Raw genomic sequence first — 26,710 nt, 5'->3', positions numbered from 1 at the left:
TATTCAGCACCTATAATTGTGAATAACTGGTGTAGAGTATCCTTTACGTGTTGCTACATAAAGTACAAAATGAAAACTTCAAATTACAGACAGAAAAGTTTATTAATAAAGACAAGATACAGGAATATTTACTCTTGCAAGAATGCTTTCTTTTAAAAAAAATCTCTTAAAAGGTAAACATGTTCATTTAAGTGCAAAACCTTTGCTAGTGATATTAAATATTTTTTTAAAGTTAAGCAAAAAATCCCTTTTTTTCTACAGCAGACACGAGAATATAAACAGTAGCTCAGCGTGATGTCTCATACTCCCTAGTAACTTAGTAACGTTGACAGTGATCATTCAGAAAACAGTTATACAGTTTTGTCAGCAGGTTTGTGTGGGTGCACTTTCTGACCACCAGGGGGAGGCACTTCCCTGTAGTTCCAGACACTGCACGTGAAATATAGGACTCAAGTTCTGGGGAGGGGGTCAGTCTACAACAGTTTTATTTCAGTGTGAGAATATGTAACCATCTGTGGGTATGAAACAAGATAAAGACACTGGAAAAGCTTTACAAGGCGGCAAAATAGAACCTTGGTTTTGAATATGCATATGTCAGTAAAAGCAGTTTACGTTGGTCCATCAGAAAAGCTCCTTCCCTCCCTCTCTCTGCTCAGTGTGTGTTTTGTGTGGGGAGGCTGTGGGGGGCACACACTCTGCTCATGTGGCAGGAGTGGCAGAGGAGGTGGGAGTCCAGGGGGAAGCACTGAGAGCCGGGTTTATCGGACAGCTGCTTCCTGCACTCCTATATCAGGAAAAACAGAAACAGCAAAACAACATCAGGGCACCTTTTGAATGTAAATTTGACAGAAAATGCCACCATTCCTTATTTTCTCTCCTTAGATTTAAAGTTAATGACAGATTACTCACATCATCTGGTCAGTAGGATAATAAAGGCTTTACTGGTTAAACGATTATGAAGTGGGTTCTCGAGACATGGATGCGCCCTGTATTCCACTAGAAGGCACTGATGAAATTAATTTTACAGAGGCTCTAGTCTAGAACAGAAATTCTGCATAAAGTCCTAGTCACACTGGGTTTTTGTATTTCACGTTTTCTGGAGAAATGGATGTGTCTGCGAGCAGAGCTTAGGAAGTCCTCCATTTTGGTTCAGCGGCTTCAACATCTGAACAACGGTGGTATTCCAGCAGAAGCCGCAAATAGGAAAAGGCCCCAAGGGAGTTTTTTAGCTCTACTTTTCCTATGAGTCTTGTTTGGCTTGTAGTTTGTAACCCACATAACTGTAGTTATATATATCTTCAGTTCTGAACCCACAACAGTCCTCCGTGTCGGCTCAGTCCAGAGCAGCAGCGGGATTGGTCTGGAATGGGAATGTTTGTGTTGAATTTGACACAAAACCTCACAAGCGAAATTTATTTGCCAGACGCTGTGTGGGACATTTGCCTTTCAAAGCAAATCTCATTGAAATGGATGGAATTTTGCGCACAGAAGAGCCGTGAGTTTTAAATCAAGACTTAAAACATTCCTGTTTGAGCAGCTACAGCTCGGCATTTTTATTCTGTAACGGTACTTTTGTTCTTTTCTTTTATTGTATCATTTTAAATTGTTTACATTTTCATTCTTGCTTTTCTGAACTGTATGAAAGGTGCTCTATAAATAAACTTGCCTTGCCTCAGAGGTTTGTGGACGTATACTCAGTGCGGCGGCTTAAAGCTGTATCCGAGCTGTATTTACCCAGCTCTCCACACTCTGCATTCCTGGGATCTCGCCTACAACTGGATGCGAGAGGTTTTTTCCCTTTTCTCAACTCACTTAAAAGTGTGACGCTGTGTGAAATGTTTCATAAATGTAAGTGATAAGAGAACGCAATGGTTTGCAAATCTTCAACCCATATTTTATCTACAAAAGAAACAGAGAAGACAGAAGTGCGGAGAGCAATTGCTGATGTTTTGGGAGAGTAATGCTGTCCCATTCTTGTCTGATGTACAATTCTAGGTCCAGAGCCTACCTGGAATCATTGGGCGCAAGGCTGGAATACACACACACACTCACACCTACGGACACTTTTGAATCGCCAATCCACCTACCAACGTGTTTTTGGACTGTGGGAAGAAAACCGGAGCACCCAGAGGAAACCCACGCAGACACAGGGAGAACACACCACATTCCTTACAGACAGTCACCCGGAGTGGGAATCGAACCCACAACCTCCAGGTCCCTACCTGCTGCCCCGATTTTCACAATTAATTTGGTTAATTCAAATGAACGTTTTCACTCAGTGTTCTACATGTAATAATTGAGACATACCTTATGATTCAACTAAAACATCTATAAATGCTATTCACATTTTCATGCATTATTAATAATAACACAACGCCACCTCCCACAGACCTACACCGATCCCAGCTACGAACAGTGAACATTTTAAGAATGAGAAAGGCAGCTTTTTCGCTCTATATCTCACTTTCAACATCTGATATATGGTTAATGCTCTAAATGAAAAGAAACCAAATATGGAAACACCCTCAAAGTGCGTAGTGGTCTGCTGAAAACAGCATTCGTTTTGTGTTTGGTTTCTCCAGAGTTTCAAGTGAAACTGGAAGACAGTTTACTCTATTCTCTGTCTGTCTTCTTACTACTGTTGTGCAATACTCTCCACTGAAGACATGGCTTTGATTCCTATCAAAACTGGTGCAAACGTGGACCGGTCCAATGGACAGCAACATTGTTCTAAGAAGCTGAATAGAATGAGTGCAAAATCCAGTGTTTTATTTGATTGAAAAGGACTCTATATTCCCCCTTTCCTATTCTCAAAAGCCACTAAATACCATCTGCCCTGAGGCTTGGTTATGGGCATCAGTTGGAGGCAACAGTTTTGCAAAATAAATTTGAGGAAGAAAACTATCTTCTTGCCAAAACAATCATTCCATGGCTTTTTTTGAATATTGGTACTTAGCAACCAGTTGTCAACTGAATAATATAAATAATGTGAGAAAAATGCTGTTATCAGATTAACAACAAGGGTACGGCACATTTAAAACCATTAGATTGTGGGGTCAGAAATAATTATTTATAAACATTCCATTGAAAATGTAACCACTGCTGTAGCGATTCCCAGCTCCATCTATGCTGCTCTCTTTTGTTTATACAGTGGAACCTCTACTAACGAACTTTCCAAGATACGAACCGGGCATTTGAATATTTTCTGCCTCCACCAACGAACCACGACTCTAGAACCGAACCCGAGTCTCCTCCGAGCCGGCGGCTGGAAATGGCCCCTGACCCCAATAGGCGAGTCTCCCAGCGCCCCCAGACTGGAGTGAGCTTTTAAGATTAGCACATTGTAGCTTTAGCAATTTAGCATTAGCGTAAATAGCAGACATCGAAATTCGTGCTAAGTTAAGCCGTATCCCCACATTCACCGCCTACTCTCCGTTATTCCACCCACCCCCCACCTCCTGTCATACAGCCAGTGCCTGTGTTACTGCTCCAGCCAGTCGTCACGTCTTCAAGGTAGCGATGTGTAACCACTTACAACTTTATTATTTCTTTTTTATTACTCTTACCACTGTATTTCTCTTTTATTTTTAGTAACGCTACATGTATTTTTTTTACTAATTTGAGAGTGTTGTAAACATAGATCAGTGCAAAAAGGGTGACTTTCGGGGTGGGGGCTGGAACCCATTAATTGCTGTTCCATTATTTTAAATGGGGAAAATTGACTCGAGAATCGAACGTTTCCACTTACGAACCGGTCACGGAACGGATCAAGTTCGTAGGTAGAGGTTCCACTGTACTTGTAATTCAAAATTCGAAACTAATCTATTTCACTTTCATTTATTGAAAGAAGTGAATGTGATGAAATAATGGTGAATCAAACTATGCTCACGTTTAGAAATGCCACATCTACATCAATGTGTTCATCTTAAGTGACATCACTAAGTTCTGAAGATTTTTTCCTGCCAATTATTTGTTAATCTGGCAGTTCTGCTGATCCCAGTACTCACAATAACTGGGTTAATTTGATTACTTGACTACTAATATAAACGAAGCCAGGAAATGAATCACATTCTTTGTCACTGACTAAATCTTAACTGACTTACCTCACAGTGATAGCACTCAAAGTGATAGTCTTTGTTCATGGACACCACCCTGAGAATCTCCTCACTACCCTGGAAAAGGAAACAAAGGTGCATAGTTAAAGTGGCAAAGATTGTTTAGGAAACCCAGTAAACTGCGCAGGGCAGTCGCTTCCAAGGAAATTACATGGGAACCAATGCACTATAAAAGCATGTCGTAACACTAGTCCTAAAGTTTCATAAACATTTATTTTGTCGACTGTGTGGAGGCTCACACCTGATCATCATCTCAGTAGCATCTGAATGCTTTTATGATTATTTACAGAGTGGATTCAGAAAACATGCAAATGACTGCGATTAAGAACCCCTGATTTAGAATGCCTCACAGCATGAGCTTTTGTTAGATGCAGAATAAAATAGTCCCAGCCTAAGACACTCACCTCGGCAGGTAAAATGGGTTGTAAACAGGCAGCACATTTAGGAGCAAACGTCCTAAAAATCAAAATCAATGTCAGAAATTCCAAGGACAATGTCTAGGTCTTTACCACATCCATTCATAACACTGCTGTTTCATTATTACACTATTGTTGTATCGTACTCAAGCAACGTGAGCAAGCTGTCGTTTATTGGGATGTCATTAGCTTACTATGACATATGTATAACAGCAAACAAAATGAGTCATGTCTTTCTTGCACTGACCTGTTATAGTCTGAGACACAGTAGACGTTATTGAGGTAGTCTACTGTAAAAGGTACACCATCCAGAGTCTTCGAGCAGATTGTACAACGGAAACAGCCCGGATGATACGAGTTCCCCAAGGCCTGAAGTATCTGATAAAGCATATTTTAGAATGTTTTGTTTGTTTAAATATATGTTATATACAATGTAGATACTATGAAGATTTGTAATAACATGGAAGTGATTTCAGCATTGGGATACCTGCTCCAGGATCAGATGACCACAAACACTGCACTTCTCAGCAGCTGCCTGAAAACCAGAAAACTAGGGGATGACATGAAGAGAGAGGGGCAGTAGGGCACAGAGAGAGAGAGAGAGAGAGAGAGAGAGAGAGAGAGAGAGAGAGAGAGAGAGAGAGAAATAGAGATTATTACTGGTGCTGTTAGGGTTACTTTAAACACAAATCTGAGCTCCACAAATGTGATCTCCCTTACCATGTAGTCTTCTTTACAGTACACCGATCCACTGACGTTGTAAAAGTCTTTGTTTCTAAGTGTGCGACCTGAGAAAGGGAAATCCAATAAGCATTTACTGAAAATTAGATCAATTCCTTAGACCAGCGAGCAGATTTAACCCATGTAATTATCATTCTTATACTCGACTACTTATTCACACAAACCTAGCACAAGATGTAAATAGCAAACGCCTACATAACAAACCAAAATAATTATATGAAGATATTATTTTATAAATAAATGTGTTAGATATGGGATTGGCGGCACGGTGGCGCAGCAGGTTAGCGTCGCAGTCACACAGCTCCAGGGGCCTGGAGGTTGTGGGTTCGATTCCCGCTCCAGGTGACTGTCTGTGAGCAGTGTGGTGTGTTCTCTCTGTGTCTGCGTGGGTTTCCTCCGGGTGACTGTCTGTGAGGAGTGTGGTGTGTTCTCCCTGTGTCCGCGTAGGTTTCCACCGGGTGACTGTCTGTGAGGAATGTGGTGTGTTCTCCCTGTGTCCACGTGTGTTTCCTCCCACAGTCCAAACACACACGTTGGTAGGTGGATTGGCGACTCAAAAGTGTCCATAGGTGTGAGTGTGTGAGTGAATGAGTGTGTGTCTGTGTTGCCCTGTGAAGGACTGGTGCCCCCTCCAGGGTGTTTTCCTGCCTTGTGCCCAATGATTCCAGGTAGGCTCTGGACCCACCGCGACCCTGAACTGGATAAGGGTTACAGATAATGAATGAATGAATAAAAAACATTTGGCAAAAAGGTCCATGTTGAAACTTCACTTCAGGTTAAAAGAAAGTTTAAACCAAAATTCCCTATTTTTTTTGCAAGTGATAGCAGGAAGCGAATGTTCCAGCACCTTGGATTTAATTATTTAATAAACATGTAGTGCATATATCCACTTGGTTTTGTACTATGAAGTGTACAATCATAATATAAAGAAGAATGGTCAAATATAGACTGTAGATAGGGAATGATGATTTAGAGCTTCACCCCCTTCTCTCTGCTCATGGTGCTCTAGCACAGGGGTTTGTCAGTAGTGTGATAGATCTGGGCAGTCTCTTGGTGTGCGTTATATGTTTAGGTGGCATTTAATTGTCATAGTGTTGCACATATAATAACAAGTACAACATACCAGTGAAGTATGGAAGTTGGAGCATCAAGATTGGGGTCTGCGCTGAATAATGTAATGATAATATGCAATTATTTGTCATTGTACAATGAAATGTGTCTTCCGCAATTAATCCCAATTTTCCTGCTAGTCGTGGGAATCGAACCAGAATTGACCTTTCAGTCCTAAGCCCTCTTTCCTAACCATTAGGCCATGGCTCCACACGTCAACAAAGGGAGCATGTATGGACTGTTAGAGAAAACCACAAACGTTGCTAAAATGACTCAATACTGGTTTCTACAAAAGGCAAAGATGACGTAAGGTGACTACAAAAGGAAAAGGCATGACGTCGTTAATTCTGGCTTTAATCCTAATGACAATTTATTGGGGAATTTATTAAAATTGTTCAATTCAAAAAACAAACATGTTTTTTAAATTTGCTGTTCATTTATGTTTTATTGGGTGTAACTTGCACTGATACTAATCCCATATCAATCATTCATTCATTCATTATCTGTAACATTTATCCAGTTCAGGGTTGCGATGGGTCCGGAGCCTACCCGGAATCAATGGGCGCAAGGCAGGAACACACCCTGGAGGGGGCGCCAGTCCTTCACAGGGCAACACACACACTCACACCTATGGACACTTTTGAGTTGCCAGTCCACCTACCAACGACTGTGGGAGGAAACCAGAGCATCCGGAAGAAACCCACGTGGACACAGGGAGAACACACCAAACTCCACACAGACGCCCCATGTATTATATTACAACAGTTAATAAACACAGTGAATCTTTAACATGTAGTTTTTGGTCCAAAGATAGAGTTAGAATTTCTTGATAACTTGTTACAGCTGGTAATTTATAATTTGTAACTGACTCACCGCATGACACACAGGTGAAACATCGTGTATGATAGAGACTGTCCAAAGCCTGGCAAGCATTATCAGCACCATACACACCCCTCCCGCACTTCACACACGTTCCTGAAACACAACACAAACACTTATTATACACAACACACTCAATTACACTGTAGTGTGAACACATACAAGGCAAAAAAAAAAAAAGTTATTTTAGCAATATTAACACTTATAAACTGATCTAAATTGGAACAGCATTGGTCAAACAATGCCACTCTCATATAACACAACACAAGTCCTGCCGGGACTCTAATGCATCTCTGTGGGATGTGAGTCATACATTCTTCGAAAGGAGTAATGGCCAGCATGTTTGTTTAGCATTTAAACACAGCTCAACAAACAAGGCTTGATCCATGCTCTAGAGTCTTTCCATTAGGTGCCATACTAACAGATCTAAAATGTAATCAGAATGGTCTTAATATTCACGCAAAGGAATTTGCATATTGTAAAATACAGGGGATCATTTGTCACAACAATGGCAACACATTGCATGGAGACACACACCCTGTTGATAATGTGAGAGAGCCTTCCCTCAGGACTCAAATACCTGAGCTGCAGGAACACACGCCTGTGCATGCTACTGCATGTTACACACACACACACACACACACACACACACTTCCCTTCCCAACGTACTGTACTTCTCCCTAGCGTTCTGGTATGACCCGTGGAACACGCAGCCTGTAATTTATGGGCATGCATAGTCATTATACGCGGTCTGAGGAGATATTTTTTGCCTGTGTGTTGTCTATTCAGAAATGCCTGTGTGTAGCTTTGGGCGGTGGAGCAGTATATTTGCTCATGGGCATATGAGTTAGGTATGAAGGCTGGTTAAGCGGCCTGGGTGGAGGGGTACAGCCATAATGTCTGTTTGCTATTTGCCATTCAGCTCTAAACTGTGATCTTTGTTGGGACTGACTCAGTTCTGTGGTTTAGACTTGCCTTGACACCGGCTGTAATTTTTTCAGCTCCTAGTCACTGTGGAGGGCTGTGCAAGTCACTGCAAGCCTGACTGGGATTTTCATAGATTCAAGTGCTTCATGCACTCACACCTTAATACTCCACCAGTCATAACTAGACCTGCATGTGTCGGAAGTGTGTGTATGTGTTTTAAAAAAAGGTATGGGGTGGGGGTAAAGAGGATGTTATTTGACTTCTCACCAAAGAACTCTTGGCGATCTAAGGCTGATGCTGGTGGTTCCCTCACTGTTGGGTGTTCCTCTTGCTGGGGTTTCCCTGCTGGTACAGCGGGGACTGAAGGAGGACCAGAAGTGGACATGGATTGCTCTTTAAGGGTCAGTCCTCCAAGCAGTTCCTCTCCCTCCAGTGTCATGTCTCTCAACAGTAGCCTGGTCAGCTCTTGCTGGTATTGAGTGCCCGGTAGGTCTGAGTGTCTCATTCGGTCACCCACTCTTTCTCCTCTCTGCTCTGTGCCAGTCCACCAGTCTGGCTCTGCCCTGCGAACCGTTGCTGCAGGGACGCTAACTGCTGGTGGGTAAGAGTTACGGCCATCTTGAAAGCCTCTCTCCAAGTAGTCCCTCCACACTTCCATTGGGGGTGCTCCTGCTTTCCCTACTCCAGTGGTAGTATACACCTGTCCAGATGTGCCACCTATCTGTGTGGAGGAAAACTGCAGCGGCTGGGCAACAGGGCCTGGTGTGGTATGCCGGGTGTCATAACCTAGGCTGATTCCACTAGTGCGGTTGCTACTGCATGGACTTCCCATCGGGCTCCCGCTGCCGCCTCCTCCACCTCCACTGGCCGTGCTGCTAGCAAAGCTGGAGCGTGGGCTTGCTAGTACCGACTCCTGCAGGCTGAAAGATGAACAGGGGCTTAGCGCAGGCCCTGTGGGAATCAGGTAGCCACCACTTGGGCTGTCTTGGGTTCTTTGTGGAGGATGGGAGAGTGAGGCCGGTCTACCGCTGTCCCAGGGCTCCCCACCAGAACTCCAGCGCTTGTAGAACAATGCCTCCTGCAAGGAAAGTCGCTTGTGGCGCTCTGGCTCAGGAAGAAAGCTTGGTTCTGCAGACCCCGAGCGGGCCACTGAGATATGAGATGGGTACACAGGTGGCATGGAGGACAAGGGAGGCTGGGAGAGGAGCTGCTGTCGCTGAACCAGCCTCTGAAGCTCCAGGGAGTATCTCCGCTGGTTCAGTGCGGCCCGAGAATTTGGGCTGTACGCACCTTGCAGGTCACTGTGCTCGCCTGGGGGAAACTCTCCGCACCTAACCTGGTCACAGGTACTTCGACTTTCCCCAGTATCAGGAAGGTAACAAGACGCCCGTTGCTGGGGTGACCTGCGTCGTACAGGGGCAACCATAGGCCCAGATTCCTCGGGCACTGAAGCGGCGGTGGTGCTGGCGACACAAGGCGACACTCTTTGAGAGCTGACCACCTTAGGTCTTCCACATGTCTCCACAGAGCTGAACTGAGCTGGGCTTGATAGCGGTGGGCTGTTTGTTGGGTTTAAATGAGCCACGACCGGTGTTCCACTGTTGCTGTTACTGCTGTTATTGGAATTGGCCAGGTCGTTTTTCTTCTTACTAAACTTGACACTGCCGGAGTCAGGCAGCTTAAACTTTTGCTTCAGCTTGGTGCCGATTCGCTCCATCACGTAATATAGGGGTGTGTATATATCCCTACAACTACTGAAGTACTGAAATAAATCCTGAAATACTACAGCATAAATACAGCAACATAAATACAGTGTCAGATACAAATTCAAGTCTCTCTAGGTCAGCAGGAGAAATGACAAAACAACAATAATAATTAAAAAAAAAAGTGATTAAAATAGTATTAGTCTACAAACATAACTGTCTGGTGTACTCAGTAAAGAATAAATACATCACATAAAAATAGAGATTTTTTTTAAAATGGTTATGGTATTTTTTTGCAGGCTACATTTCGCACTCAATTACACGTAAGAAGGTGCTTGTCAGCGCCCGAACATTTCCACGTAGGGAGCATGAATGCGTGAGGAGTAACATCTATATCCATCTGTTAGAGACTAAAGAGGCCTTCAGCAGCCACTTGTACACACTGGCCAATAAAAAACGGTCGGTTACAGAGTACGTCCAGACTTCCCGAGGCTGTAAATCTCATTAAAACTAAAACAAACAGCTCAAGTGGCTCAAACGTAAGGACTCCGTTCAAACGCTGTAAACGTAACGGTCATATTCGCCACGACGGCTATCGGTCCTTCTGCCTTTTACAGGAGAGGCAGGAAAAAGTTGTGAGCTGTACCACTCAGTCCTTTGTTCAGTGTGTTTTCCCGAAGATCTCTAGCTTTCACACGGCATTCGTAACGAACCGAGATCAGCGTTTAAAGCAAAGTCCAAGGAAAATAGCCTCTATGTAAATATCTTCAGCAGGGAGCGAGTTTACCTCAGCGAGCTCAGCTAGCGGGCTCCAGGGCACTAAAGCACAGCAAAACAGGAGGAATGAGTCTTTTTCTGTGCTTTTTCACAGATAAAGTTTCCTCTTCCCTCGCTAGAGTCGGAAATCCACGATGTGAATCAAAGAAACAAACAAAAAAACAGAGAATAAACAATCCGTAAGGAGGCTAATGAAGAGTGCACGTTTCCTCAAAGCTCTCCCTCTATTTCCAGTCCCGTTTCAAAGAAAACGCACATCATGCCCCAACAGAGAAAAACAGTGGGAAATGTAGAAAAGGAAGAACTATACAAACAAAGTGCAGGAACGTCGTACTGTCGTCCAGATTTCCTCGGAGGAAGAACCACGTAAAGCGTCTTTTGAAGTCAGAAAATTAAACGGCATCGGTTAACTTTGAGTTTCTTTCTTTCCAGCAGCTTTTTCTACCTCCCCCTTCTTTCTCTTTTTCCTGGCCGGATCCTCTTTCTTCTGGGCAGCGCGGATGAATCCATCCCACAATTTCGTCACACATCCAAACTTCTCACACTGATGTTGCCTTGTGTTTTCAAAGCGGGGAAAAAAAACACCCGCTTTGTTTTAGGTGGGTGGTTTAAGAGAATGAAACGTGAACGTTCAGCGAAAGAATAAATGGCAGATTTCAGTTGTCAGGAAACAAAAGTAAAAAACAAACCGCAGCCTCGTTGACCAAGAAAACGTGGAAACGCGTTTGGCAACTCCTGTGTAAATATTTTAATATCAGGATAGCTCTAAAAAAGTCAGAGTTGACGGCAAGGCCTGAAACATTAAGACATGAGACTTTAAAGCACTCTGAAGAGTTCTTGTTATTCCAAACGCACGGTTGTTCGTGCCTCTCGTCTGTGGAATGTGCGGAGGGATACCGCCAAGGTCGTGCTGCGGCGCGTGTGTGCTTTCTCGAGCCTGTAACAATGAGTGTGTTTTTTCTGAAAATGCCAGACTGCGCTCCATAGAGACCAGCGGCATAAATTCCGCCGGCAATTAACCTGCTACCGCCGAGCAGCGGGATTTACTCAGTGTGCGAACTCACTTCTACGGCCGCACTATGAAACGCTAACGTTACAAATGTGTTAATACATACTCCTCATAGAACAGACATAAACGTGACCTGGCGATAGTTTGTGCAGAACGTTTATATATTTGGTAAAATAGTGGGCAAATTATAAAATGTTCAATAAGCACTGGTCACATGCGTTAATTATACGTTGGGAAGCAAAAAGTGCAGTGACTTCTTATTAAGTGATGGGCACTGCACCACCAGAACGTGTCGTTTGGTGTATGACCGACACACACGGCTGTACGAAGGCAATGCTCGTGTTTTTTCATGCAGGTCGTTTTTCGTACCCCGAAGCCCCTTCTCCTGCGGTTAACAGCAGCGCGTGCGTGTCCTGCCTCTCCCTCCAGAGGCGCGTAATCAGCGAGTGGGAACTTGTTGGAGATCACACACACACACACACACAAAGAAATACTCACAGAATATACACGCAGACACACAAACACCAAGCAACAGCATCACAGACACACACCAACCCAGGGGATACACACAATCACCAAATATACACAAAAAACCTACACGACACACACAGACAAACACTCTATATAGGCTACACACACAATACACATAACACACATTGAATACACACAAACACCTAGGAGATATATACACACATACAAGACTTACACCGACCCAGGAAGGCACATAAACACAGAACATATACACAAACACGAGATACAAGCTGACATACATGAGATATACAGACACAGATACATTGGAGATAGACATACACACATGTAAGACTTGAATACACTTAAAGAATATACGCAGACACTGCACAGACAAACTAGAAATACACACTGATAATACACAGAAACAAGTGAGATTTATACAGACACGTAAACAAAAACTAACACAGAGGATAGACAAATACAGTATTACACAGGAGAGTCACACACACACAGCACAGAAGAGATACACAGGACATACACTAAAATACAAGTAAACACAGAGGACACACAGATACACCCAAGCACACACACACACACACACAGAGAGAGAGAGAGAGAGGGGGCATATTTTAGCACTAAGTCAGCACTGCACGGCTAGATACACAGCAAGAATTTGAGAGGAAGTATGCAAAAGGAAGGTTACAGGCCGCTCAGGAGCTTCACAACACGTCTCTGCTCTGAAAATCACTCCTGAATCTCAGCAGCACTCAATTAGGAAAAAAAAGACAGAATATGTGGCATAACTTACTTTTGTAACTTTAGTGAAATGGAAGTTAAAATGGAGCACAGTTTCAGTTCCAGCTCTTTCCAAATCTCTGGATTATTCTAAGTCACATGATGCATATCCATCATTAACACACTACTAACAGATACCATTTAATGTACTTTATAACATAGTTTAGAAGTAAATATTATAGTTCAGAAGAATTAGTGTCAGTGCATAAGGTGTGACCAGTACAAAAAGTACATAAATAAATCAAAACAAACACACAAACACATTAATAACATTGATATTCACTGTTATTACAATATATCATTAATTTATTCATATTTAATGTGTTGTGTACACAAATATATATATGTTTAAAGCATGATAATACATAATATGTGCAAACTATTCTCCTTTGATGGCTGTTTACGTTTAAAAGACATTAGGCTGTGTTCAGTGAAGTAGTTTTCTAATGGAGGACGACACGTGGGTCTAGGGTCTTTTTGTATAAAATCTGTATAAAATCCTACTTGCTAAGGTACTACAGTTTGGCCAGATTTTGAAGGCAGTGTAGGTGGATCATTCACTCCCTCACATTTCTTATAGTCCTGTTTGTTAGCATGGTCAGAATTAACAGCACCGTGGTGGACCATTCATTCATTCATTCATTCATTCATTCATTCATTCATTCATTATCTGTAACCCTTATCCGGTTCAGAGTCGCGGTGAGTCCAGAGCCTACCTGGAATCATTGGGCGCAAGGCGGGAATACACCCTGGAGGGGGCGCCAGTCCTTCACAGGGCGACACACACTCACACATTCACACCTACGGACACTTTTGAGTCACGTGGTGGACCAGGTTTCTGTGAAAACCAGTTACATTGTTTTACAGCATTATTATTATTATTATTATTTTATCAGCAATAGCCAAACTAATCAGATTTCTGCTTGTATTATCTGCAAAGTTTGTAATTAATTTGTGACTGCAGATTTCAAATTGTATCTCAAACCTCAGTGTTACGAATTTCTGTTCAAAAGTGTCACTCGTACAAATCACAACAGCCTCCCCTTGTTGAGAAGTCCTTAGATGTGAGTGAGTATATGAACATTGCCCTTGTGCTGACTGTTATGTGACTGAGTGAGTGAATGTGAGTGTGTTTGTAAGTGTCTGAGTGAGTGAATTACTCGGGGTGCGAAGTGCGAACAAAGGAACGAATGAATGAATGAACAGGGAGGAATTCCTCAGCCACAAGTGAATAAGGGTAGGAGCGTGTAGACACGAGTTTAGAGTCCCATCTAGTGGTGCAACAATACACCTGCGTGTTATTAAAAAAACGCGTTACGTTTGTCCTTCCTGCTAGCCGTAGATATTTTAAAATGGCAGCGCCCTTGAGGATAATCTGCTGCTTGGGTGAGGGATTGTTTTTGTAATGTTTATTTCTGCGTAGCTAGTTAATGTTGCTTTAAATCTGGCGATTTTTCTAGGTCCGTTAAAACTCCAGACTCTCAATTAACGGTTTGTTGATGTTACAAGCTTCCGTTTTTTACGAGATTTCCCTCAAACTGAACCTGATCCCGAGTGGATCTTTCTGTTCCATCTTAAATGGTGTAGTAGATCTGTGTTGGTGCTAAATGGAAATGTAAGGTAATGTAACCTCGACACCATTTAAGGCGGAGCGAAAATTTGTAATAAGAACCTTATTTAATTGTCCTGTTCTTGTCTAAAGCTGAGACTGAGTTTTGTTGTTGTAGGTTTGTGTTTAAAATGTAGATAAAATCAGTGTTATGACTTTTGGACGTTTTTGTTTGTTTCTAAAGCGCTGAGACAGACTGGAAGGCCGTTCTCCTCTTCGTGTGTAGCGCTTGCTGGAAAGAAATGGAGACTGGAGTACGTATTGTCTTATTTTTAATATAATATATATTTTTAAATATAATTTTGGGGGGCACGGTGTCGCAGCAGGTAGGGACCCACACAGTTCCAGGGACCTGTAGGTTGTGGGTTCAAGTCCCGCTCCGGGTGACTGCCTGTGAGGAGTGTGGTGTGTTCTCCCTGTGTCTGCGTGGGTTTCCTCCGGGTGACTATCTGTGAGGAGTGTGGTGTGTTCTCTCTGTGTCTGCGTGGGTTTCCTTCGGGTGACTGTCTGTGAGGAGTGTGGTGTGTTCTCTCTGTGTCTGCGTGGGTTTCCTTCGGGTGACTGTCTGTGAGGAGTGTGGTGTGTTCTCCCTGTGTCTGCGTGGGTTTCCTCCGGGTGACTGTCTGTGAGGAGTGTGGTGTGTTCTCCCTGTGTCTCCGTGGGTTTCCTTCGGGTGACTGTCTGTGAGAAGTGTGGTGTGTTCTCCCTGTGTCTGCGTGGGTTTCCTCCGGGTGACTGTCTGTGAGGAGTGTGGTGTGTTCTCCCTGTGTCTGCGTGGGTTTCCTCCGGGTGACTGTCTGTGAGGAGTGTGGTGTGTTCTCCCTGTGTCTGCGTGGATTTCCTTCGGGTGACTGTCTGTGAGGAGTGTGGTGTGTTCTCCCTGTGTCTGCGTGGGTTTCCTTCGGGTGTCTGTCTGTGAGGAGTGTGGTGTATTCTCCCTGTGTCTGCGTGGATTTCCTTGTTGGTAGGTGGATTGGCGACTCAAAAGTGTCCGTAGGTGTGAGTGAATGTGTGAGTGTGTGTCGCCCTGTGAAGGACTGACGCCCCCTCCAGGGTGTATTCCCGCCTTGCGCCCAATGATTCCAGGTAGGCTCTGGACCCACTGTGACCCTGAACTGGATAGGGGTTGCAGATAAAAAAATGAATGATGTGATAATTTTAATAAGGATAATCCAATGTACTGCGGAGTCTTACAGTACCAAGTATGCTAAGAGTTTATGATTGTGTGAATGAATGTCTTCTGTGTTGTGTTGTGCAGGAACGGTTTGTCCTGGACCGGTTCAGAATATGGTCCATTGACAGATCTTCCCGACTGGTCATTCGCAGGTGAGAGCTATTGTATGTGAGAAGAGACTGATAGTAAAAACTACACTGACTAAGTGTAGTCATTGAAGGCTTTATGCTCAGGTCTAACCTTGTGGGAAAAATTGACATGAAGCAAACCCAGGAACCTGCATTCTCAAATGTGCCTGTATTTAACTGTCTTGTGTGTTTGTATTTTTCTGTAGATGGCAGGCCTGCACCCCCATTAAAAGGACAGGTCAGGAGGAAGAAAGAGCGAGAAGAATTTGCTGTAAGTTTTAAATGTGTTCTGCATTTCTCTTTTACTAGAAAAAACATTTTTGCCTTCTGCTACGTGGCCACTACATTCAAATACAGTGAGTTAAATCAATATTCCCCATGCCTCTCATTTCATTCAGGAGGGACTCAGTAAACATTTACATTTTAAAGCATATATTGTGATTGAGAACAATAAAAAAGGCTTTTATATTTGGAGATATGGGAATCTGACAGCTCACTGTCCTGTGTATTTGTGTCATAACTGTGAAGTAAAACAGCATTATCCCCAAAAGGTTTTTAAGACATAAAAGTGGGAGGAAAGACCCAGAATTCATTCATTCATTCATTATCTGTAGCCCTTATCCAGTTCAGGGTCACGGTGGGTCCTGAGCCTACCTGGAATCATTGGGTGCAAGGCAGGAATACACCCTGGAGGGGGCGCCAGTCCTTCAGAGGGGAACACACGCTCACACATTCATTCACACACTCACACCTACGGACACTTTTGAGTCGCCAATCCACATACCAACGTGTGTTTTTGGACCGTGGGAAGAAACTGGAGCACCCGGAGGAAACCCACACAGACACAGAGAGAACACACCAAACTCCTCACAGACAGTCACCCGGAGGAAACCCACACAGACACAGGGAGAACACACCACACTCCTCACAGACAGTCACCCGGACGAAACCCACGCAGACACAGGGAGAACACACCAACTCCTATGACCCAGAATATATTAATTAATTAATTTATTGTCTGTAACCACTTATCCAGTTCAAGGTCAGGTGGGTTTGGAGCCTACCCGGAATCACTGGGCACAAGGCAGGAACACACCCTGGAGGAGGCGCCAGTCCTTCACTGGGCGACACACACTCACACTTATGGATGCTTTTGAGTCTCCTATCTACCTATCTAGTGTGGGAGGAAGCCCACACAAAAACACATTAAAACAGTCACATATATTAGCCCAGTCTAGACTTTAAAACATACTATTAAAAACATTCTTTCATAATCACAATTGCAAATTAAATATATTTACAGCCCACCCTACATGCTATTTATTTCTGTCCCTGACAGAGGAGGGCAGTGTATCTGAATGCAGAGGTGGACCAAGGAATGGAGAGGTGGAGGGCAAAAAAGGAGGAAGAAGAAAGAGCAAAAGAGCAGATAAAATCTAATATGCTTAAACCTAAAGGACACATGTTATTAAAGAACAAGCAATAAACAATGCCTTAATCAAAAATAAACATATTTTGTGTATTTTAGTGATGTTTTATGGTTAGGAACTGGTGCTTTATTCTCAAATTCCAACTTTGCCAGAAAAGTTGGGATGCTCTACAGAATGTAAACAAAACAGAACGCAAAAATGTGAAGTTGTTAACACACACTTTATTTAATTTAAAAAAAGAACAAAGGGTATTTCAAATTTTCAAATGTGAAGAATATGTGCACGTTCCGAATATTGGTTCCAGCAAAACACTGGTAACATTGTGTAATGCAACAACAAAAAAAGGTTAATTGGCAACAGGACAGTGATATGATTCAGATTTAAAAACAGCATCCCATGAGGACTTTCAAAAGCAAAGATGGGGATTCACTATTCTGTGTGTATATTACTACTGTTAAAAGATTAAGAGAATCTAGAGTGAGCATTAAAAAAAGCCCAGCACCAATATTGGCTGGCTATGATTTTTGGGCCTTCAGGTGGCACTACATTAAAACAGACACAAGTCTGTAATAGAAATCACTTCATGGGCTCAGAAACACTTTCGGTGAACATAGTTTGACGTTGCATTGGCAAATGCAAGCTAAAACTTGTGCAAAGAAGAGACCATAGGTAAACAGGATTCAGAAACACACGCCATATTCTCTGGGTCTGAACTCTTCGAGATGGACTGACAAAATGAAAAATGTGTCCTGTGGTTTCACACATGAAAGCTGAATCCTCTGGGCTAACGACGTCAGGGATCATACATCTTGGTGTTAAAGCACGTGGCATGATCTGTGAAAACACTACTAATGCTGAAAGACACATAAAAAATTTTGGAGCAATATACTGCCGTCTAGACATCTTTTTTTGGGAAGGCCTTGCCTTTGTCTGTAAGTCAATGTCACTGTACATTCATGCATGCATGGATTACAATAGCATGGCTGCATAGTGTAAGAGTCTGGGGGCTAAATGAGACCAGACGTGTCAAATTGAAAACTCTATAATGGAGGGCCAAAGCTGTTGAGCAGCTAAATACTATAACAAGTAAATATGGGGAAACATTTTATAATCTAACATTATATATTTTAAATGTAAAAAGCCATTAGACAATAAATAGTTCAACTGATTATAAAGTTAAAAAATGTATTATGCATTAAGCTACATCATGATAGGATCATTGTAAATCTTTCTACATAAGAAATCAGAACCCTTTATATATAAATTAAAGCAATGAGAGAATCGATTACAATTTAAAGACATCTGCATGCAACACTTTACTGAGTGGAGATATTAGCGTCAAAGTTCTATTTAAAATATAAAGTCTCCGCTGTGTTCAAGGCTCTGACCCAATCACTGGCATATTTTGATACCTTCAAAATGGAGCTCACAGTGGACTCTTCTCACTGCAGTCTGAAAATGTATAATAATTATGGAACTGTCAGAATCTAAATTAGTGTAAGTAGGAATTACTTGGTAAAATGTGTGAAAATGTGAAATCTATTGCTACTTCCTTATTTCTACTTTTGTAGTTCTATAATTACAGACTGCAGTCCTTTTTTTTTCCTCTGCAAAGGGAGTGGGTTGGTGGGGGTAACTTCATGGCAATTTTTAAGGACCCATAGAGGGGCAGATATGTTCCTCTTCCGTGACAAATATTGTCAGTACCACGGCAGTGATTTTAGAGTGTGCTGTGTTACCCACCCAGAGCAAGGCCAATCGATCCTGATCTCTTCTAGAGTGTTTTAACAAAAGCTGCATTGTGGTGAACAATTTCATGGGAGTGAACTGCTCTGTGGAGGAAGCTGTCTCCGTGTTTGATTATGATGGCCCTGAAATTTCTTCCAGAGGTACATGTACGTTGGTGGTGCTATAATCTTGCCAATGTGCTTCATGAGCCCTGTTGGTGATGGTAGCCATGCTGGCCACACACTTCAGGTCCCTAGTGGACCTCTGGAACTTAGTGCCACTATCTGAAAACCACATCAAACTTAAGGATGATGTATAAAGTGAATAATTGGCTTTACAGGTTTTTGTATGTTTATTATCAAACATCCTGTACACGTTCATCTTAAGAAGAAACATTGGCACCTGAGATTCACATTTTGAGATAAAGTTTTATAACTGTATAATTATAACGCTTTCTTTAGTGCTTTGTAATTTTTGATGTGTCTTGATGTTCCATCCCGTTCAGACGCTTATTCCGAATGAATCACCCTCAGTGTCCTGGAACCTGCCACTTGGAGTGGAACAGAGAAGCAGATATTTCAGAAACAGGACCTACATAAAATTACATACCCAGAGCTCCAATAGTCATTTTTATTAGGCAATTGGCAAGCTGGATGGAAAATATTACGTATTCAGAACCGTAGCCTACTACATTATTAATGTAAATGGAATCTGAGGCGCACGACGTGACCGTTTTATCCAGCAGGTTGCAGTGTTACACCATTTTAAAGCGCCAGTCCTGCACAGTCGCCATTTTACTCTCCTGCCTGCACTCACCTCATTCTGAGAAACTGAGGAGGCCGTGGTTTTGTGATACACCTCACTTATACCCTCTCTAAGAGCTACTTCGCCTGCTGTTTTCTCAAAGGATAATTTTCACTGGTTTTCAAACAGTAGAATTAAGTCCATTCACGTGAAATAGCTAAATTGATTAGCATACTGTGTACTTTGGATGCTAGCTAGTATTCTTCTCCCACTAGAGAGTCTGATATACTGATCAAAAACAAGTCAGTAGCGTTTTGTTTGTCAGTCTGCAAAAACATACAATCATAAACTGGCTTACACCTCACACTATGATCACTTCTGTACCAATAAATATATATATTGCTTTGGATAAATACATATAAATGGATATACTTTTTGTCAGTTGTATAAATGGTTATTTTATAGACACGAGACTGACTGTACTGTGTTAGAAAATGAAAGGAAAGATTATGAAAACATTATTTACTTAATAAATAGACAAACAAACTATATTTTACATTTCAACAAGCATGAACATATAACTTGTTAGGAACCGAAGCATTAGCTTCTGCGTTAGGAATCGTTAGGAAAAAAATACATTTCATTATAACTGTCATTTGGAAAATACAAAATGTCTTTCAGTTCATCCACATGCAGTAAGATACTTATTTCACCACATCACCACAGTAGCACTTCCTTTGGTTTACTGGTGTTGGATTCAGTTTGGAATGGGGAGCCTGGGGTTTGAGTCATGGGTCTCTTTCACACAGTGCAATGACCCATTTAAGGAAAAGTTCAGTTTCAATCAGGTGGGTATAGAATGTGAAGGAGATATTAAAAATGGTGACCCATTACCTTTTAACGTCTTGTCAAAGGCAACAGATTAATATTAGTAATTTTGGGCTAACTGTGGTTTATTAGTTCGTACTGTTTCGAGCACTGATCCCAACAAAAGGGTGAGTAAATAAAACAAATCAGTCAAGTGACTTAAAGAGCTTTAAGCAGTCCCCTCAGGATACGCTAGTTTATTTGGTTACATCGGTTGTGAGATATGTGAAGGATCACATTACTTTGGAGAGGAATGTTTTAAGATTTGGCCTGACTCTTGCCTGAAAAAGTAATTAAGATGTCTCTGTGGTGCCACAGTGCAGCCAAGTGCCCTTACTCTAGAAGTACTAAATCATGAAATAAGCGTAATATAGCACCTTCTATTATTAAACGGATAATAACTAGTGTCAGAAATATTTTCTGACGTGAACCTTCTTGCATGGATAGAGCATTATGGGTTTGTGTAGTTATCATACACTTCATATGTGATCATAATCTTCATAGAGAGTAAACGTCTCAGACATGCACTTTATCATTGTCTAGATGATTGTCTGGCCTAGTTCTTTTTTTCAGTCTCAAACACACACGCACACACATTCTCCCACGTCTTCCTGCTGATTTCAGCAGCCTCTCTCCATAATTATGGCTCTAGTCGCTGAATCGCAGAATTCTTTCTCTATTTTTTTTCTCTCCGGTCTGTTTTACTGGACTGGGGATTGGGCTCCGCTACTTTGTGTCAGCACTATGGCACTGTTTACTTTTGGACAAGAGGGGAACTCACAAATACAACAGAAAATCTCCCCACCAGTCCACACATACCTAACACTCAGCAGACCTACATGCAAACTTTCTTTTTCAACTCCGCACACATGCAACAAATGTGTTTTTACACCTGCTCATATGTTTTCAGTGTAAAAGATATGCAGAGCTGACAACCTTGACTGATATAACCCCATATAACCATACTACAGCTCACCTTCAGTATGCGGCCCTCTGTTTGTCAAAGTATTTTTGTCAGAGACTTTAAATCAGCTCATTTTCCAGTACAAAAATACAGACTTTTAAAAAAACCCAACTCAAAAACTGTATTTCTTTTTCTTCTTCTGAAGTTTTCTGAACGGAAACTTTTGGGCTGTTACACCCCTCCCTTCTTTTGCCCACTCTGCTCATGTTGTTTTGGTTTTGGTCTGAACAGGACCCAGATGTTGCTTATTGTGCAGAAGGAGGCAGTGGGAGGAAAGAGAGCAGTCCATTAACACATGTGCAAGAGAGAAGGGACAGGAAACAAGAGAAAAGAAAACAGGACAGGGGGGGATACAGGGGTCCAAAATGAAAAAGGGGAATGAGAGGAGGACAGAGAGAGGGTCAAAACACACTGGTGAGAGAAAGAAGAGAACGAGAGAAAATGAACATAGAAAGATAGAAAAAGTGCATGCAGAGAGGTTCAGAAATAAAATTAAAAAAAAATACACAGACACACACAAACCAAACCCAGTGGTTTGTACAGCCCCACTCCTCCAGTGTTATTATATATAGGCTGTCCTTTTTCATGAATCGTTAGTTATCTCATTATAGTAAATACCCTTTACATGACCAACCAGTGGGGCCATATCTGGTGGGTAACTTACAGACACATCACTACTATAACCTAGGAGCTCACACTCCCGAGCCAGTCATTCTTGTTAATCCTTTCCCTGCAGACCATCAGGTCTTCTCACATTGGGGTGGAACTTGGCCAGCTCTGTGTTTTAAGATGAGCAACAATAATATCAGTCGATCCGACTTTTATTTCTAAAAGAAGTTGTCAGAAATCCAGATCCAAGCCTCCTATGAACAAGCCAGGGGTGACTCCCTCAGCACATGAGGCAGAAACCTTGGAAGGAACCAAGACTCATAAGGGGGAACCCATCCTCCTCTAGTCGACACCGTGAACTGACAGAGATAACGAGTTATTTGTAATATGAAGGTAGAAAATGAGTGAGGAACATGTTAAAAGGAGCAGGAGGTGGTCAGTGATTCTGTGGGAGCGTAAAAGCGGGTGCAGAGTCCGTTCGGGCTAAGACAGCATCCTTGCATGGCCAAGCACATCACTGTAGGTGAAGCAGGGCCAAGATCTTGTACAGGATGCATTGGGGCGGGGCTGGATCAGGACAACATCTGGGGAACAACATGGGCAGGGTGTCTTGAAGCATGAAACCAGACATGGGGGAGGGAGTAAAGCAGGGAGGGAATCACCCTGGAAGAAGCATCCAGGGACAACAAACAAGCGGGAGAGAGTATGAAATACAAAATAGTGATAATATGTAAAAACCAGCTATAACTCAAGCAGAGGAGTAACCTGAACATGGCTGATTAACCAAAACCCTTTGTGAAAAGGTAGATTTTCAATCTAGATTTAAATATTGACAGTGTGTCTGAGCCCTGAACCGAAGGCTATTCCTGAGTTGAGGAGGTTTGTGAGAAAAGGCCCTTCCTCCTGCAGTGTTTTTTCTAATGCGAGGGATTAAGAGTAGATTGGCAAACTATGAATGAAGTGTATGTGATGGGTGATAGGCTAAGAGAAGTTCAGTAAGATACTGTGGGCTTAAATCGTTTAAATATTAGATCATTTAGAGATTAATGATATGAAAATAATCTCTAGAATCTTGTCATCTTCTCACTTGTTATTTATTCATTCATCCATTGTCTGTAACCGCTTATCCAGTTCAGGGTCGCGGTGGGTCCAGAGCCTACCTGGAATCATTGGGCGCAAGGCAGGAATACACCCTGGAGGGGGCACCAGTCCTTTACAGAGCAAAACACACACTCACACACTTACCCACACACTCACACCCACGAACACTTTTGAGTCGCCAATCCACCTACCGAGTGGTTTTTTTTTGGACCGTGGGAGGAAAACGGAGCACCGGGAAGAAACCCACGTGGACACGGGGAGAACACACCACACTCCTCACGGACAGTCACCCGGAGGAAACCCACGCGGACACAGGGAGAACACACCACACTCCTCACAGACAGTCACCCGGAGGAAATCCACGCGGACACAGGGAGAACACACCACACTCCTCACAGATAGTCACCCGGAGGAAACCCACGCGGACACAGGGAGAACACACCACACTCCTCACAGACAGTCACCCGGAGGAAACCCACGCGGACACAGGGAGAACACACCACACTCCTCACAGACAGTCACCCGGAGGAAACCCACGCGGACACAGGGAGAACACACCACACTCCTCACAGACAGTCACCCGGAGGAAACCCACGCGGACACAGGGAGAACACACCACACTCCTCACAGACAGTCACCCGGAGGAAACCCACGCGGACACAGGGAGAACACACCACACTCCTCACAGACAGTCACCCGGAGGAAACCCACGCGGACACAGGGAGAACACACCACACTCCTCACAGACAGTCACCCGGAGGAAACCCACGCGGACACAGGGAGAACACACCACACTCCTCACAGACAGTCACCCGGAGGAAACCCACGCGGACACAGGCAGAACACACCACACTCCTCACAGACAGTCACCCGGAGGAAACCCACGCGGACACAGGCAGAACACACCACACTCCTCACAGACAGTCACCCGGAGGAAACCCACGCAGACACAGGGAGAACACACCACAAACCTCACAGACAGTCACCCGGAGCGAGACTCAAACCCACAACCTCCAGGTCCCTGGAGCTATGTGACTGCGACACCTACCTGCTGCTCCACCGTGCCACCGTGCCGCCCTAAACTATATATATTTATGTGTAATTATTTGTCATTGTACAACATACAACAAAATTTGTTTTCTGCATTTAACACACACACACACACACACACTAACTAGTGCACTAGGGGCTGTGAACACACCCATCCCTGGTGCCTGGGGAGAAGTTGTGGGTTTGGTGGATTGAGGGAGGAGGACAGTGCTGTTTTTTCACTCCCACTGCCCCCAATTTTCCTGCCGGCTGTGACAATCAATCCAGTGACCTTTCAGTCCTAAGCCCTTAACGACTACGCCACAGCTTCCCATAACACTTTACTGTGATCGACTACTGCTAGATAACACATTAACGTCAGCTACCGTGACTAGTTAATTATTTACGTTGATCTACCTTTGTGTTAAGGTGAACTAACTCCTCCTCAGCTAACATGTTAAGACAAGCCACAATCACTGCATGCCTCCATACAGTGGCCTGCAAGCTAGCCAACACAAGAGCTTTACATTAAGGAGCACTAGAGAGCTTGTACCTCATTGTCAAGATTGTTTCCATAGCCTGCAAGAAGGTGGACTGCAAAGAAATAAAGAATGCTCAGGGCTCACTAACCAACCTGGTGAGCTGCCCTCACAGCCTCACTACCAGGCCAAAGAAGCCATATTTGAGAAGGCACCTAAACCCATCAGAAAAACACCTCTGGAATTTGGGGAGTCACCCATTTTGTCAACAGTTGTCACCTCTTTCAAAGGCGTTATGTTATCTGTGATGTGAAGGGACTAAAAAGGGGACTTCATAATAAAGGCCTATATGTGCCCACAAAAAACACATAAGGCAGTATGCAGAATGTTGCCTTCCTAGCCCCTGTGTCGCTCAATTCATCCCGGAGGCTGATTCAATACAGTAAATACACAGGATAAAACCTTAGGCGTTCACTTCGCTCACAGAAGATCATCTTGCCTTTAGGGAAGTGGCTTATGGGTTCCTCATAGTTCTTGCCTTGTGGGTTTTTACATGCACTGAAAACTGTTCTTTTCACCCATGTTGTAAGGTGTGGATATGTTTACACACCTATAACCAATGGTTACTTTCTGGCTCTGTGGGGATGATCAATAAGAGCTGGAATGTGATGTGATGGAACTGCCACTAGAAGCGGTCATAACCATCCAACGTGCCATGGCCCAGTCCAAACATGCACCGTATGAAAGTAAGATGAAAGTAAGCTGTGTGTGTTTCAGTTATGGCTTGAGCGCAAATGATTGGTCAGGCAGAGGGCATTTCACATAGTAACACACCTCACTCATGATTCAGAGGAATGGGGTTATACCAGTAACTTTGTGTTAGTCTCCATTTACTGCGCTGTCAGCCTCTTCTCTCTTAGGTATGATTTACACAGGATGTTGGAACATTGTTGTGGGGATCTGTTCACAGTTAAACACTTAAAGACTTGTTGACACCAGGTGCTGAACTTCACAAAAGACACTCCAGCTCATCCCTACACAAAGTGCAGGAGGGCGCTGTAAAGAATTCATACACAATGCTGGAGAAACTTGGTAATAGTTAAGTTGAAACATGTGCTGTTCCAGAAAGACATGCAGTTTGACATGAAGGGAAGGAGAGAGAGAGAGAGAGAGAGAGAGAGAGAGAGAAAGAGAGAGAGAGAGCTCTGTGATGTGGTGCTGTATATGTTTAGTTAACAGTATGGTCTGTCTCTGTAGTCTTTGAGCTGTGTGTGTGGAGGATATGACTCTGCTAAGGTTATAGGTCCACAATGTTTGGGTTTGGGCTGAACATTCTGATTCAGCAAAGGACTTCCTGCCCTCTGTGTGTGCGTAAGTGTGTGCCAAAGTTAGAGGGGCACACACACACACACACACAGAACTGAGAGTCCACAGTTGTGCGTAACAGTCTGATTGTGGATTGAATGTGAGTGATGAAGAGTGAATGGCCTACTTTCAAGTCCAGTTTTACTGTTGACTAACACTATGCCAACAAAGCAGAAGCAAACAGCTGTGGACGAGAAAAAGACCCACAGAAAAGCAGCCAAAGAGATGAAGCTGGTTAATAGCAATAAAACACAAACCTGTGGTGATGTCATTAAAGGGGTCACAGTGTAGTTTTCCTGTATTTAATTGTATTAACAAATCTGCTTTTGAAATCTATATGAATTATGCGACTAAAAGCTGCAACTTATTATACTGTGACATTTTATACTTTTTCAAACTGTCTTTATATTTTAGAACAAAAGAAGCTGTTTTTGCGGCACGGTGGCGCAGCAGGTAGGTGTCGCAGTCACACAGCTCCAGGGGCCTGGAGGTTGTGGGTTCGATTCCCGCTCCGGGTGACTGTCTGTGAGGAGTTGGTGT

The 26,710-nt window shown here is 43.1% G+C and overlaps 2 protein-coding genes across 2 annotated transcripts; one reads left to right on the top strand and one right to left on the bottom strand.

Annotated features, from left to right (window-relative positions):
- Positions 1 to 93: 93 nt before the first annotated feature.
- On the bottom strand, positions 94 to 11,131 carry ajuba (ajuba LIM protein). Its single transcript, XM_066681823.1, has 8 exons — positions 8,456 to 11,131; positions 7,256 to 7,357; positions 5,252 to 5,319; positions 5,019 to 5,081; positions 4,779 to 4,909; positions 4,520 to 4,571; positions 4,104 to 4,172; positions 94 to 784 (listed from the first exon to the last, which is right to left on the bottom strand). The coding sequence occupies exons 1-8, from the start codon at positions 9,903 to 9,905 to the stop codon at positions 653 to 655; spliced, it is 2,067 nt and encodes a 688-aa protein (XP_066537920.1). The 5' UTR covers positions 9,906 to 11,131; the 3' UTR covers positions 94 to 652.
- A 3,118-nt stretch (positions 11,132 to 14,249) lies between these two features.
- mrpl52 (mitochondrial ribosomal protein L52) lies at positions 14,250 to 17,363 on the top strand. The gene is made up of 5 exons (XM_066682060.1): positions 14,250 to 14,329; positions 14,737 to 14,806; positions 15,811 to 15,878; positions 16,061 to 16,125; positions 17,194 to 17,363. The coding sequence occupies exons 1-5, from the start codon at positions 14,296 to 14,298 to the stop codon at positions 17,338 to 17,340; spliced, it is 384 nt and encodes a 127-aa protein (XP_066538157.1). The 5' UTR covers positions 14,250 to 14,295; the 3' UTR covers positions 17,341 to 17,363.
- Positions 17,364 to 26,710: the final 9,347 nt, after the last annotated feature.

Source organism: Hoplias malabaricus, chromosome 9 (genome assembly GCF_029633855.1).
Source record: "Hoplias malabaricus isolate fHopMal1 chromosome 9, fHopMal1.hap1, whole genome shotgun sequence".
Lineage (NCBI taxonomy): Eukaryota > Metazoa > Chordata > Actinopteri > Characiformes > Erythrinidae > Hoplias > Hoplias malabaricus.
This window is presented reverse-complemented; position numbering and strand designations above follow the sequence as displayed.

Bases quoted from the DNA above. Each gene is read 5' to 3' on its own strand.
- ajuba (XM_066681823.1), bottom strand. From the start codon at position 9,905: ATGGAGCGAATCGGCACCAAGCTGAAGCAAAAGTTTAAGCTGCCTGAC. The intron at 5,320-7,255 runs GTGAGTCAGTTA...TCCCTTTCTCAG, and splicing joins TTTCACCTGTGTGTCATGCG to GTCGCACACTTAGAAACAAA. The intron at 785-4,103 runs GTAAGTCAGTTA...TTCCTGATATAG, and splicing joins TTGAGTGCTATCACTGTGAG to GAGTGCAGGAAGCAGCTGTC.
- mrpl52 (XM_066682060.1), top strand. From the start codon at position 14,296: ATGGCAGCGCCCTTGAGGATAATCTGCTGCTTGG. The intron at 14,330-14,736 runs GTGAGGGATTGT...TTGTTTCTAAAG, and splicing joins GAGGATAATCTGCTGCTTGG to CGCTGAGACAGACTGGAAGG. The intron at 16,126-17,193 runs GTAAGTTTTAAA...TGTCCCTGACAG, and splicing joins AAGAGCGAGAAGAATTTGCT to AGGAGGGCAGTGTATCTGAA.